Source organism: Eptesicus fuscus, chromosome 12, assembly GCF_027574615.1.
Source record: "Eptesicus fuscus isolate TK198812 chromosome 12, DD_ASM_mEF_20220401, whole genome shotgun sequence".
NCBI classification, from domain to species: domain Eukaryota; kingdom Metazoa; phylum Chordata; class Mammalia; order Chiroptera; family Vespertilionidae; genus Eptesicus; species Eptesicus fuscus.
This window is the reverse complement of record NC_072484.1, coordinates 41,000,216-41,014,334: the sequence shown is the minus strand read 5'-3', so window position 1 is coordinate 41,014,334 and position 14,119 is coordinate 41,000,216. Positions and strand designations below refer to the sequence as shown.

At 44.2% G+C, this 14,119-nt stretch overlaps 1 protein-coding gene across 1 annotated transcript in view; it reads right to left on the bottom strand.

The window, feature by feature from the left end:
- Positions 1-14,119, bottom strand: part of NEDD4L (NEDD4 like E3 ubiquitin protein ligase) — a 304,025-nt gene that overhangs the window by 58,001 nt on the left and 231,905 nt on the right. The window contains exons 6-9 of the mRNA XM_054724513.1: positions 7,766-7,816; positions 5,266-5,327; positions 5,003-5,105; positions 3,242-3,405 (exon numbers count right to left, since the gene is read on the bottom strand). Of these exons, the coding sequence (XP_054580488.1) occupies positions 3,242-3,405; positions 5,003-5,105; positions 5,266-5,327; positions 7,766-7,816 (380 nt within the window). The remainder of the gene's footprint in view (positions 1-3,241; positions 3,406-5,002; positions 5,106-5,265; positions 5,328-7,765; positions 7,817-14,119) is intronic.

The window sequence follows — 14,119 nt, the reverse complement described above, 5'->3', positions numbered from 1 at the left end:
GGAAGGGCATGTTCTAGTTTTTTCCCCCTCTTTTTGGAGAGGTGGGGAGGGAAGCAGCACAGCCATGGAGCCAAAAAGAAGAGAAAGTAATGAGGAAGCAGCTTGCATGATTGGGCCACTTGGGTGCACTGCATGTTTATGACTGTGGTGGCGAGTCTGGAGGAGACAGGGTGGAGACAGACCTTGTAAAAACAGTCTGAGGGCACTGAGATTTTTTCAGGGTGACCAATTTTTAGAGGGTTTGAAGTTTGGGGCACAAGGTAAGAAATGAGAATTACCAGGAGTGTCACAATTCTCGATTAGCACATGGTAATCGGTAATCACTATGTGATTTTCTCAGATACAGCCGATTAATACAGACTTCTCAATATCAATTTTCCTGCCAAGAGTACTGGAGTATTCTGTGAAAACTGACTTCTGAAAACAATCATTTCTGAATTAAAACAATCCCTTAATTCTGGAAGGCTTGAGGGCTTCAGGCCAAGCCAAATAAAGTTAAGGAGAAAGAACCCCGAGTTCTCAAACAGCACAGATAGGATCAAGAGGTCACTGTGGAAACCCACTCTACTTATCTAACTCTTCTTGGCTTTCTAGACGTCACCTGTTGGAAAGGAGCCATTCCACGAGCTCCACCCAGAGTCCTGCTGTGTCCTTCCTGGCTCCACCTCTCCTTGGAGCTCAGCTGCCTCAGGGATGGGGATGATCATGTCACTGACTTCTCCTCAACTTCCTGTGGACCTGTACTTGGATGAAGAACTGCATCTTCCCATGTTGCTTCTGGGCTCCTGCTTTGCCAGCATTACACAAGCTACATCTTCTGTTTTGGTTTAGTTCTTTGGTACACAGCCACCAAAGATGGTATGTTTAGAAAACCACATAAAGTGTTTTCGCAGTGATTCCCTCATTAGATTCACAACTCTGGGAGGTAGCTAAAATTGCAATTATCACAATTTTCCCCCCAAATATAGATTTCAATTTACATGGTAATTATTAATGAAAGTGAAAAATTTCCATAGATGTATTGGCCGTAAGTATTTCTTCCTTTGTGAGTTGCTAGTGGTCACTTTTCTACAGAGGTCTACTGGTCCCCACAAAGTGCTAAGTTTTAAGGTACTTTCTTATGATGTTTAGCAAAGGTAGGTTATGGTGTTTTGCTTAGGGTTATCGCTACCAAGATTCTTCTGATCACTACATGATACCAAGTCCAAAGTGAGTCCGTTTTTTTAAAACTACAAATAGCTAGAGTAGTCAAATGACTTACAACAGTTTTAAAAACTATGGCCATTAACCAAAGGAAAATAGAAAAATATTTAATTTAATTTAATTTGAAAGATCACTGAATCATTTCCATGGGGAAAAAATTACAATAAAAAAGAGTTTAGCATCACCCCAATGTCCTGATATTTCTGTTGTCCTCGGGCAATGAGCTGATGTCCACGCTGGGCAGTCCAAAGCTGACCAAGGACAGCTGATATTCACAAGAACCCATCTGGAGGCTTAGGAAGGACTGGCTATTTGTTGATGAAGATTCTGCAAGCTCTAGTTCTAAATCAACAAAACCCAGACCAAACTTCTTGGCTACCTTCCCCACCCAGAATATCTTCGAAGTTTCTAAAGAGAAGAGTTATCAACAACACCATCCATCCATCACACTGCTAATACCACTTGTTTCAAAATATCATCAGCAAATTTCCTTCAGAGTCTGGGTTAAGGAGAAAATTATCTGACCTGATATACTTGGCCTTTAGTACCTGTTGCAAATTATATAACTCATTGATAATTACCTCTTTATCTTGGCTGCTAGGGAACTCATGATTGCTAGAATAATTTTTTCTTTTCCTTCTTTTAATACTTTGTTTTCACCTTTTATTGCATATTAACAGTTTCAGGTCTTGAGGTATACCGTGATTTAAAAATAAGCTAAGTGAAATAAGCCAGTCAGAGAAAGACAAGTATCACATGATCTCACTCATATGTGGAATTTAAAGAACAAAATAAACCCAGAGACACAGAAGCATGAAACAGACTGATGTATTTCAGAGGGAAGGTGGGGGTGAGTGGGAAGAGATTAACCAAAGAACTTATATGCATTACCCATGGACTCAGACAATGGTGTGGTGAAGGTCTGGGTTTAAGGGGGAGGGAGGGGAAAGGGACATCTGTAATACTTTCAACAATCAAGATAAATGAAAAAATAAATAGAAACAAGCTACTTCGAATCCTTTTTTATAGTAGCTGAGGTTTAACTAGTGTTTATTTGGTATCATCAAACCAAAAATTGCCAAGTAAACAAAACAGTAATCAGTGTACTGCCTCCCTGAGGTTGGGGAGGGATCAGAATAAGCAGTAATTACTAATTCTGAGTTTGCAACCCTCCCATGTGTTCCTAATTATATCAAAGGGGTGATATAGAAATTTCCCAAAAAGGGAAAACAAAAAATTTTAAGAGGGTTTCTAAATCAAGTAATTAAAGGGAATAAAAATCCCAAATCTTAAGGGAAAGAGAACACTGCAAGGCCAATTTGCTTGTTGTTTTCCATTCTGGGTTAGTGAGAAGAGGAAGCTGAAGAAGAGGGAAATGATATCACCAAAGAAAAGACTAATCTAAGAAATGCAACCTCTGCTTTGTATTTCACGATCTATATAAAACAGACAGACAAAATCAATCCTATCTAATAATGGGCTAATATACAAATTGATGGAATGGAGGAACGACCAGTCACTATAACGTGCACTGACCACCAGGGGGCAGACGCTCAGCGCAGGAGCTGCTCCCTGGTGGTCAGTGCGCTCCCACAGGGGGAGCGCCACTCAGCCACTGGCGAGTGCAGTGGCGGTGGTGGGAGCCTCTCCTCCTCCCCGGCAGTGCTAAGGATGTCCGACTGTGGCTTAGGCCCCTTAGGCCCGCTCCCCACAGGGGAGCCACAGTTGGACATCCCCCGAGGGCTCCCGGACTGTGAGGGTGCAGGCCAGGCTGAGGGAGCACCCCCGACCAAGTACATGAATTTCATGCACTGGGCCTCTAGTTAGTTCATAAAATAGCAGAATGCTTCCTCATCATACGTGAATTCCGACAGGCTGCCATGCTCTTGAACTCAATGAAGGGGAACCCTGAGGTACCACACCACCACGTGTTTTTACAGATATGAGATATATTTCCCAGGCCCGGCTCAAAGAGCTGCCACGTTTGGCCCTACCTGCAGACGGTGACGTGTGTTCCTAACCATCCTACAGTACTCACATCAGGGTCGGTCGGTGCCACTGAGTGGTCCGGTTGTTGTGGTTGACGTAGTAAGTCCGACCTAAATTGTCCACTTTCTCTTCCCAGCCAGGGGGCAGAGGAGGAGGAAGCTCCTCCTGGTGCTGAGATGCCGAGTCATTCGAGTCCACAACTTCCCACCCGTGCTGTGGAGTAAGATCACAGGGAAGGTCATGAGGCAGGATCTTCGGGCGAGGAAGACACTCACAGTGCCCCGTGTTCTTGTTCCGCTGCTCTCTGGCTCTTGCAGTGGCTTCATGTGCCACATTTGAAGAAATTCCCCAAAAGGGGAAAAAAAACCAAACCCCAATTCTATGAGAGTATTAAAATATTTTGAGCAATAGCCAACTAACTGTGGCCATTTTGCCTTAAGATGACTGTACTAGAAGGAGCCATAGAGAGTTGGTAATGTACTGTCTGCTGTGTTCCTAAGTCACATTCTACTCCTTCCACATTGAATATTCATTATTTTGACCCAGAAGCCTCCAAGGCTGTACAAAGCCAGGGCACTGACACGGGTCATGTTACAGCTGCCATCCTTTCAACACCTCCCAAAGGCAAAGGGGAGCTGGGAGATAAGCCGCACTGCATGTGTTCTAACAAAAATTGCAGCACCAGTGACCAAGAGGGAGGCTATCCCTGAAGGTTGGCTTTGGGGTGAAGCTCACATTCCCCATCCAGTACAATCCCGGGAGCCAGAGATGTCTGGATGCTGTGGCATTCTACTTACACCCCCTACTCGCTGGGGCCACATTAACAGGCTTCATGGTACCAGTTACATTTTTGCAACACATATTTTAGGCATTAAGTATTCCTTCCTAACATCCCCTAGTAAAGTCACTGGAAAATGAAGTAATTCACGGGTTACTGTGGTTAGAAAGTTAGAAGAGTGTAAAAAAATTCCTTGGATTTGAGATAAGAATCTGTTGATGTGCTTGACCTTCATGACTGTCTACCTCCCACTTCACTCCTCACAGATGAAAGCTCACAGATGAAATACTGCCTGGGAATCCGACCTCTGGGTCCGAGGGAGGCTCAGTTGACTTGCCCTCATAGTCACATATCGCGTATATGCAACAGCTGCAAACAGATGTGTAAAACAAGCCATAGAGAGGCCTTGTTTAGTGGACATTTTCAGGACAAGAGGAGGCTCTAACAAAACAGCACTGTCTGAAGGATGTGCTGAGAAGGTACAATAGGACCCACGGATTAGGTATGTGACTAGCAAGTTAAAAGGCAGCGAGGCCAGGAGGGAAAGAAAGAAAATTGCCCTGACAGCACATTCCAAAATGGCATTTCTACAGGAAAGCTTGCCTGATGCATGCTGTCACCTGTGGGCCAAACGAGTGAGAGACCTGGGCAAGATTTTCTAAATCACTTGATCCACTTTGAAGCAATTCCAATTGCTAAATGGAATTTACAAAGAGCTGAGAGTCCAAAGTAATAACAGAATTAAATATGTGAGGAGAATTCACATAGGGGTGGGCTATTAATAAAATATGAGTTTAGCATTTTATAAAGAGAAATCTTTTCAATTATTAGTGTTGTAATGTAAGATGAAAAGTTCATCTTTTTTACTAAAAACAAACACACTGGTAGATGATTAGACAAATTCACAGGCACTTTTAAGTTTTTTCATTTTTAAAAGCTTTATAAACTTTTATTTCCTTAAATAATAAAATCTTACGATGAAATAGTCTTATGATCTTAGGAAAGGAAGAGACCAAAGCCTGATGCTCTTACCTCCATATCTTCCCTCTGCTCACTGTTTTCTTCATCTTGGCCTCCGTTTTTTGGCATATAGGCCATTTTCAATCGCAAGAATCCCTTAACTCGAGATTTATGACTGTGTGACAGAAGAACATTGGTTATAAAGGATATGGCTTGGTTATATATTTCATATTTATGATGACTTTTGAAAAAGGTAAAACAGGAAAAGTTGCTAAGTCTTCCTCAGAGAAAACCAATAACCAAGGCATAATGGACCCCTGCCCCCGAGGCCTCACCTTCTTGGTCTGAGGAGAAAGTCCTTAAATGTGTAGGGTCGCTCCATGGTTGGGTCTTCTGTCTGCAGGAAGAAAAAGTAAGTTTCAATAGCCCTGAGATATCGTATTGTTAGGTACACCAGACTGGATTACACAGAGTACATTTTCATTTTAGAATGTGGGAACAGCAAAGACAGGGCTGGTTCCTCAACCAGTTACTTGGACAATTATTTAACATTTTATAGGTCCCAGACTTTAGTCACTCAAGATCCACTAGATGTCACTATCAACATCCGTTTTTAGGAGCCAACCCGGCCTTAGACAAATGACAAAATGATAGTGGTCAATGCCAAGCAGAATTCCTAACTGCAGGGTGGAGGCCTCAAGCTCTCACACTGGTTAACGCCAGAGAACCAGTGGTCATCCAAGAAACCTAAAGATGGAGTTAACAGGAAAGTATGCAAGATCTAATCTGTGAAGGCAATAATTTTACTTTAACATTAAAGTATCATGTCATCAGCCTAGACCAGTGGTCGGCAAACTGCGGCTCGCGAGCCACATGCAGCTCTTTGGCCCCTTGAGTGTGGCTCTTCCACAAAATACCACGGCCTGGGCGAGTCTATTTTGAAGAAGTGGCGTTAGAAGAAGTTTAAGTTTAAAAATTTTGGCTCTCAAAAGAAATTTCAATCGTTGTACTGTTGATATTTGGCTCTGTTGACTAATGAGTTTGCCGACCACTGGCCTAGACAAATGAAAGGTTATCTCCTCCACAGAGATCGTCCTAGGTGCCACCATCAATCTACCTTTTGCTGCTGCTTATTTCACGAAGCTAGGAATGCAATTGTAACATTTATCCATTTTTCAAAGAACTCAAAAGATTGTGCTTAATCAAAGCAAGCAGGAAATTAGAAAAATAAATGTTACTATTTCATTAATAGTAAAATCTCAAAAACCTAGGCTCTTTAATGAAACACAATTTAGAATATTTACTTCTGTAACAAAAGAGACCACAATACCATGATTTATTTTTGTATGGGAGGGGTGTGTGTATATGCATTTATATTTGAAACTAGTGACCTGGTGCACATATTTGTGCACATTGAAAGGAAATTAATTAGAAGGTGGCCGGTGGAGCAGGTCTGGCGGGGCAGGACTGGGCAAGAGGGGCGGGACATACCCTGGAGCCAACCTCCCACAGGTCCCTTCCCACCATGGCTCGAAGGGTGTCTGCACAGTGAGCCGGGTCCCTCTGGTAGGTGGGGTCCCTCGGCCTGGCCTGTGGGGACTGGGCCGAAACCAGCTCTCTGACATCCCCCGAGGGGTCCTGGAGTGTGAGAGGGCACTCTTGCAAAGTTGCTGTCGTACAGGGTGTGGAACTCAAACCCAAGTGTGCAATAAACCAGATTCGGGGCCAACAGTGCCCCAGCAACAACATAACCCACGGCCAAAGATGGAATTGCATGGCCTCTTGAGGAATCGGGCTCCCTTCTCTCTGGTTTCGGGGTGCGTCACCCGAGAAGTGCTGCTGCCAAGTCACTGTAGCTCGGCAGCTTCTGCGTTTGGCATTTGCCCCTGGTGGTCAGCGTGCGTCATAGCTACCGGTCAGACGGACACTTAGCATATTAGCCTTTTTTATATATAGATGTTATCTATTTGTCATTTCTTGCTTTAAACTGCCAATGGTTTCTTCCTTTGCTTATAATAAACTGAAAATTATTTCTATGCCTTCAAGGTCAAACAGGGTCTGGCTGGTAATTACCTGTAACCTCACTGTGAACCATTTGACTTATCCTCTCTTGGCTGCTATTTCAATCACTTTGTGTTGCCCAAGAGCCAGAGGAAGGGTGGAACAATATGGAAAAGCAAAGCTGGAATATGAGGTGATCTACTGCTCACCAAGGCCTCAGGGTCTTGTCCCCACAGTCTGTCTTTATCGCCTCAGTTATTTACCAATAGATCTAAATGTTTTGCTGCTCATCTGAGCAGAGGGAAATGGTAGCCACACCACACATGCTAACTCCTATTTCTAAAGCTGAGTGACAAGTTCATTCAGAAGGAACAGCATCTTTTATCTATGCTGACTGAGAAAGCCATATAGCAAATTCTGGGCACCACCAGCTTGAAGAGATGTAGGCCACAGAAATAGCATGTGCAGTTGTAGACGAAGGGAACACATGTTTCATTAGATACAGAGGATGAATTTGAAAGCAAAAACACCCCAGTGACTAGGAGGGGTCTGACAGAGGAAGGGAGCTGTTTTGCATGAATTGACAAAGGAAGATGAAAGGGCAGAAGAGCAAGATGCAGGTGACACTGACTGGCATACTTGGAGATTCAGATACACTTGATTCTTTCCTATCCCCATAAAAAGACCACTTTCTGGGGGTGGGGGAAACTAGGGTTCTTTATTTCAGCATTCTCCACTGTGTTGAGGAAATATTACTCTGAAAATACATCCAGCTGCAAACAATGAGAAGTCACTGCTCACAACAGGCAATAGAAAGCAGGTAACCATCCTCACCGGGAGATGATTAAGGGGCACGTCCACCTGTCCCAGGAAGTCGTCTCGTGTCTGTTGAAAAGAGAGCAGGGAGTTAATGTTCCCATCGATTTCAGAGTGTCAGCATTCTTAAACATTTCTTTACAGACAGAGACAAAGGTCCAGGGCCTGACACTACGGTGTCATGGGGATGGGTCAAGGCAGATGGCCCAGGTGAGGCACAGACAGCTGTCATCTGGGAGACAGGTGAGCCCCGGCCCCATACACCTGACCTTTAGATGCCCGAGACTTTACTGGATGTCCACTACCTAAGTCTCAGCAAACTGTGCTCTCAACCTCGACTGTGGAGAGCTACCATCCCAGTATCTTACTGGTGGACTGCCCTGCTTTCCTGCCTGGTATTGAGGTATGGGACCGAAGATTACTAGGTTAAGAGCCTGGACTCAAACCAGCCTACCCAGATAGGAGCCTGGAGCAGGTCACAGGTCTTCCTGGCCACCAGGCTCCCCACCAATGAAGTAGGTCTATTAATAGTGCCTATATTCTCTGGCTGCTGTGAGGACAAGGTGTGGTCTTGGCACAGGGCCTGCTTCGCTGTTGTGGCCCGACATGGCAGGTGCCTCTTCTGGTGTCTGAACAAAGCTAAGACATTTGATCAGTTCAGAACGGTGATAGGTCATCTGAGGAGCATGATTGTCAAGAAAGTGTCACTCAGGTTGACCGAGACTTGGGGGGGTCACAGCTGGACCAATTTAAAGATAAGACAGTAAAGACAGGTTGGGAACATTTTAACAAATACAGGGTGTGGCAAAAGGAGGTTGACAGTTGTTCATCTGGAAAATTATAAAATAGTTAATAAATAATAATGCAAGCATAAACTGTGTCTCACATACTTACAACTGTAAGGCTACTTTTGCCCATCCGGAATTTATTGATCAAGTGCTATACACAAAAGAGCTCCCTGAGAGCTGAGAGTCTAGGGCAAGGGTGCACAGTCTAGTTATTAATAAATCGTATACATTACTTATCATAAAAAATGGCCTCAAACTTTCAGTCTAGTAAGTACACTGCTTCAGAATCCAAGTTCATGGATTAGTTACTGGTTAAATTGTGGACCCACCATGCTTCTTTCCCTCTCCATCTACTACACAGCACAGATCTTTCTGACTTAAAATAGACTTAGATGAAATTTACTTGGAGAAATTCTCATAGGTGCCTCTTCAGGCTCTGGGATACACTTGGGAAGACGTAACTCAGTTCAGGGGTCATGACCTTGCCCATGGGGTGTCTGACAAGTTGTTTGCACTATGTCCTGCTGTTAGAGTGCATGTGTCATAGCCGCTGCCCTGGCCCTAGGCACAAACCAGTCACAAGGACTTCTATGACCCTCCTATAAAAACAGGCAGTGGCACCTACCACATTCAGAAATGCCTAAAACCTGGCAAGCCCCGTGCCACAGCCACCTTGAGGCCAGACCTCTCACTCTGAATCTGGGCTCTTATTTACACTCTTTACTAGTTTGCCGTGGACTTTTATCATTTATGGAGACCACTTCTCAAATGTAGTTGGAAAACATCTCTTCTTGCATTTAAAAAGCAGCAGCAGGTAAATATAAATGAGAGTTAGTGACATGATTTGCTCCGGACTTAGGATTTCCTTTTAGGTAATTTTAAAAATGTAATTAACTTGAAAGCTATCTGTCTCCTCTAAACGATGCATGCAGGATAATGGAAAATCAAAGTTACTGCTGGTTGGGTGTACAGGAAGCATGAGATTAGCCCAATCCTTGTGATGAGATTCTCATTTGTTTTCTTAGGTACATTTGCTATGGGTTGCCATGGAGCACAAGGGTAGAAGGTGCCAATAAATGCTATATATCTTTTTAAAAATATATATTTTTATTGATTTTAGAGAGGACGGGAAAGGGAGAGAGATAAAAAACATCAATGATGAGAGAGAATCACTGATTACCTGACTCTCCTGAATGCCCCCTTCTGGGGATTGAGCCTGCAACCTGGGTATGTGCCCTCACGGGGAATCAAACCATGACCTCCTGGTTTAAAGGTTGACACTTAACCACTAAACCACAATGGCCGGCAATGCTGTTAACAAAAGCAGCAGCCTGCAGAAGGCTCAAAAAAGGAAGGCAGCTTTGCTGTCCAAAGAGTTAGGGAGCATTCCAGGCCCAATTTGGCCAGTTTATTTATAATTACAAAACTAGTGTAATTATCAGTTAACTCTGCAATAAAAAATGAAAACAAGAAGTGTGTTGACTACTGACCATAAATTGTCGGTCTACCTAATTGCTACTTGTCCCCTCTCCTCCTGCTACTGCTGTTGATGCTGGGAAAGAAACGGAGACGGGATGCAACTGCCAAAAGGAGATCACCCCACTCAGAGCTCCGGTCATAACCTGATACCATTAAAAGGCCATTCATCCATCGTTAACCTCAGTGCACTGCAACAAAAATCCACATAACAGCTGCACGCCCATGCTGTTTTTCTGGGGAGATGTTAAGAATTCTAAACTGATCAAATGGCTCAGCTTTGTTCAAGCACCAGAAGAGGCACCTGCCACGTCGGGCCACAACAGCGAAGGAGCATCTTACTGGGATGGTGGCTCTCCACGGTCGAGGTTGAGAGCACAGTTTGCTGAGACTTGGGAGGGGAGTCCTGTGAAAATGCCATTTGCTATGTTATTGTTAACACCACCTCCGGTTTGGACTCTACTTCTTCCCTCCAATGAAACAGTTTTACTGAATCCCCGAGGCCTGAGGCAACCTCACTTGTACCTTAACGAGTCTTCCCATTGCATTGAAAAACAATTTATAAAACCGCCAAAAATGGAGCAATCTCAGGATTAAAGTACACACAGGCCCTTATTTCTGGTGGACATCAAGGATGACTAAAATAAAATAATTTTAAAATAAAATAGGGATCAAGTCTAGAACAGCACATGGTCCAAAGGAATGGGCTTAAACGAGGGTTTCATCCGTCAGTGGAACGTGTTGGTGAGACCTGCTTTCAAAACACCCCACTGTTGCCCAAACGGAAGAAATTGTAGGTAATGTAAACCACTTAGGTTAATGGCACTATACCAATTTTAAAACATGTCTTCAATACCGCAGAAGAGCTAGTAGGGGTTCAGAGGGCCGACTAGTGACTTTTGTGCGAGATGAGAAGCAGGCGTGTCTCAAGGACACCGGGGTGTGACAGTAACAAGGTAGAAACAAGCGTGCCAGGACGGGGGATGCCCACCTGCAGGCCCTGTAGAGACATTTGAGGCCTTCACCATCTCTTCAGGTCGTCATGCCACAGAATGACATCTTACACCAATATCATAAAAAACATGTTACAGCAAATCAATTTTTAATAATTTCCACTACAAAATTATTTTCATCAAGCTTCATGTTAACTAGAAGTGATTACAAAACCCCAATTAGTTTAACTCATACAGTGAATACTGGCATTTATTGAACTTATTTTTAAGTGGAAAAAGCTATCAATTTCAACCTCAATTACCTGTCACACTATCCTAGAGGCTGAAAATGTACAGGTTAGTACCAATTATAAATGTTCCCTTCTGACAAGCCATCAAATATTTTTCCAATGTCATGATAACACAAAACAGAGCCCCTGAAACCTGTCATAGAAGGTAAAAAAAAAAATCTGTATTCCACTACAGGAAAAGTGAAATTAATATACCAACACTTCCTTTTAGCGCTTGCTCTCTAAATGATGATTAATTATATTCAGGACCACCCCTCCCGCATTTATTTATTTATTTAGTAAAGCAAAAATCTGTATTCCACTACAGGAAAAGTGAAATTAATATACCAACACTTCCTTTTAGCGCTTGCTCTCTAAATGATGATTAACTATATTCAGGACCACCCCTCCCTGCATTCATTCATTCATTCATTCATTTATTTATTTAGTAAAGCAAGCAAGAATTTATTGATCACAGCAAAAACACTGAAACAAGGAAGGGCATAGAAGCAGCAACAGGGGAGCCTCGCTGGGCTGCTTTGGCTCACTGGGAAGTCAGAGAAAAGGGGCCTTGGAGACAGGTTCAGGGCGTTAGCCTGGGACGAGCTGTTGCTGCCCCTTGGTCCCCTGGTTGGAAGACTCATGGGGTCCCTTAGAGGATACGTGTTGAGGTGCGGACAAGAGGAGGGGGCAAGGGAATGGCACAGTTGTGTTCCCTGAAGGGAAAGTGTGCCTCTCCCTGCTTTTAAATACCGATTCCCTTTTAAACAAGAAGGGGTTTGGTGTCAATGCCACTGGAACCCAATGCTGGGACTATTCTGGCAGTGCCAGTGAACCCTATTATGGCGCTGGGGCATTTCCCCAGGCTTCCTGCGCGTACACTGGGCCAGAGCTGCCAGTACCGTGTGCACACCAGGCTCAGTTGTCTTCACAAATGAATGAGACTCAAATTCACAAAGAACACAGCAAAGTCTTCCTTTAGGTCAGAACTGCATTTGAAGGACACGATCTGAATTTCACTGCACACTAATGAGTAAATGAGGCGAGGGCCGTGCATTTCCCAAGGAGGCCGAGAAAGAGAGCGCAGGACCACATGGGAAGAAAGGCACTGGAAGCAGGGAGGGTGCTCACAGGGCAAGCAGGGGCCAGAAAGGCTCATTAGGAAGGTGCATCAGAGAGCGGGCACTTCCTGCAAGGTACAATGATTGCACGGAATAGTGGAGCTTTACATTAAGGTAGAGTTTCAACTGTGAGTAGTTCACAAGAAGCTTTTTAAAAAATTAAAAATAATGGAAGAGAAAATATTAGTGTCTCACACGAAATATTGAGCAAGTACTGTTTTGAGAAATTTATTTGTTACATACAGATATGAGTGTGTGTGCTAAGTTCTGACCTAAAATTAATTTTTCTTTGTGTGACATCATCAAAAGTTTAAAAGCCACTCAATTTTCAACCGATGAAAACCAGCCAGTACTACCAATGCCTGGGGTTTATCCTAGCAATCATTAAGTAGTGACTTTTAAGAAAATTATATTGAGAATTTCTCAAGACAAATGGGACAGAAGTCTGGAGGAATTAGAACATAAGCTACAGAAAAGGAATTAAAGAGTAAAGCTATAGTATAGTATAGTATGATTTGATGTTTGGATCTTACATATCGAGAGGAAATGGCCACCATGAAATGCATCTCCCCTGTATGCTGCTTCCTTCCAAGGTGGGTGCCCCTTCTCCCCTCTGAGGCATAAGGACCACCTAGAGGAGGCAACGGGGCTCTATTTTGAGGGTGATCGGCAACATGCTCTTGGAATTACCTAAATAACGAACAGCTGACAAACTTTTACAGAAGCTGTCAGACAAAATGTCACGAACACAGGGATTCTTCCACAGCTGTTGTCTGGAGAGACACCTGGAGGCCAAGATGCACTTTGAGGCACTGCCTCATTCCTCTCTAAAGGGTGACGTCAGCTTTGTCGTCACACTCCTTCCACTTGTCATCCACGTTAGCTCCTGTCCTGTGGACAGCTGAACCTCGGAGGCTCAGGAAGGAACAGAGCGAGTCCGGCCTCCACGGCCAACCTGACGCTGCACAAGCCAGCGCTGCCCCACCTGGTGCCTCTGGCATTTGAGGTGAATCGTTTCAAAACAGTATGTCCTCGATGTTACCATAATCAAATAGTCAAATGGAATTCTACTACAACAAAAAGGTGCAATGATGAAATCCTCCAAATGCACATGCTCTTCCCCAAATTCACCTGGGAAGCACCGGAACACACTTTAGAAATGTCCCCTGACAGCTGGAGGGAGAAGTGATTGGAGGGGAGATTCTGGAGGAGACAGAGTGCTCAGGGGGGCGGTAAGTTGTTCGGATGAGGCTCTGTGAGGGTCTGGACCACGTGGGGAGTGGAAGGCACAGGGTCCGTTCAGAAGGGTTCTGCTCCCGGACTCCTTGCCAGCAGGGAGTTTGTTCACCATGGGGTGAGGGAATAAGATTACGTATTAGAAGCCCTTAACACAGTCCCCATCAGAAATACTCAGGAGCCAGTATCACTGTTAATAAAGCAGCAACAAAGACACCAATGTCACTGAGTTGATGGTGACATAAAGCAGACTCTGGAGATGGTGGAGGAAAGGCTACAGAAAGGGAAGGAGCAACAGGGTGCTGCTGTCCCGTCCAGGACACTCTGTCCCGTCGGGCAGTGGGGCCACCTGCGGGGCAGAGTATCATTAGCCCCACTCTGTGTCACCCCAATGTCCATCTCCTTTATTCTCCTGTTCGTAAAGAGAAGTCTTCCCCTGTATCCCAGAGATGCTTGGTGACCCAGACCTAGGAGAACTGACTGGAACCCACATTGTGTGTCTTTCAGTGGCCATGCTCTGGCTGACACC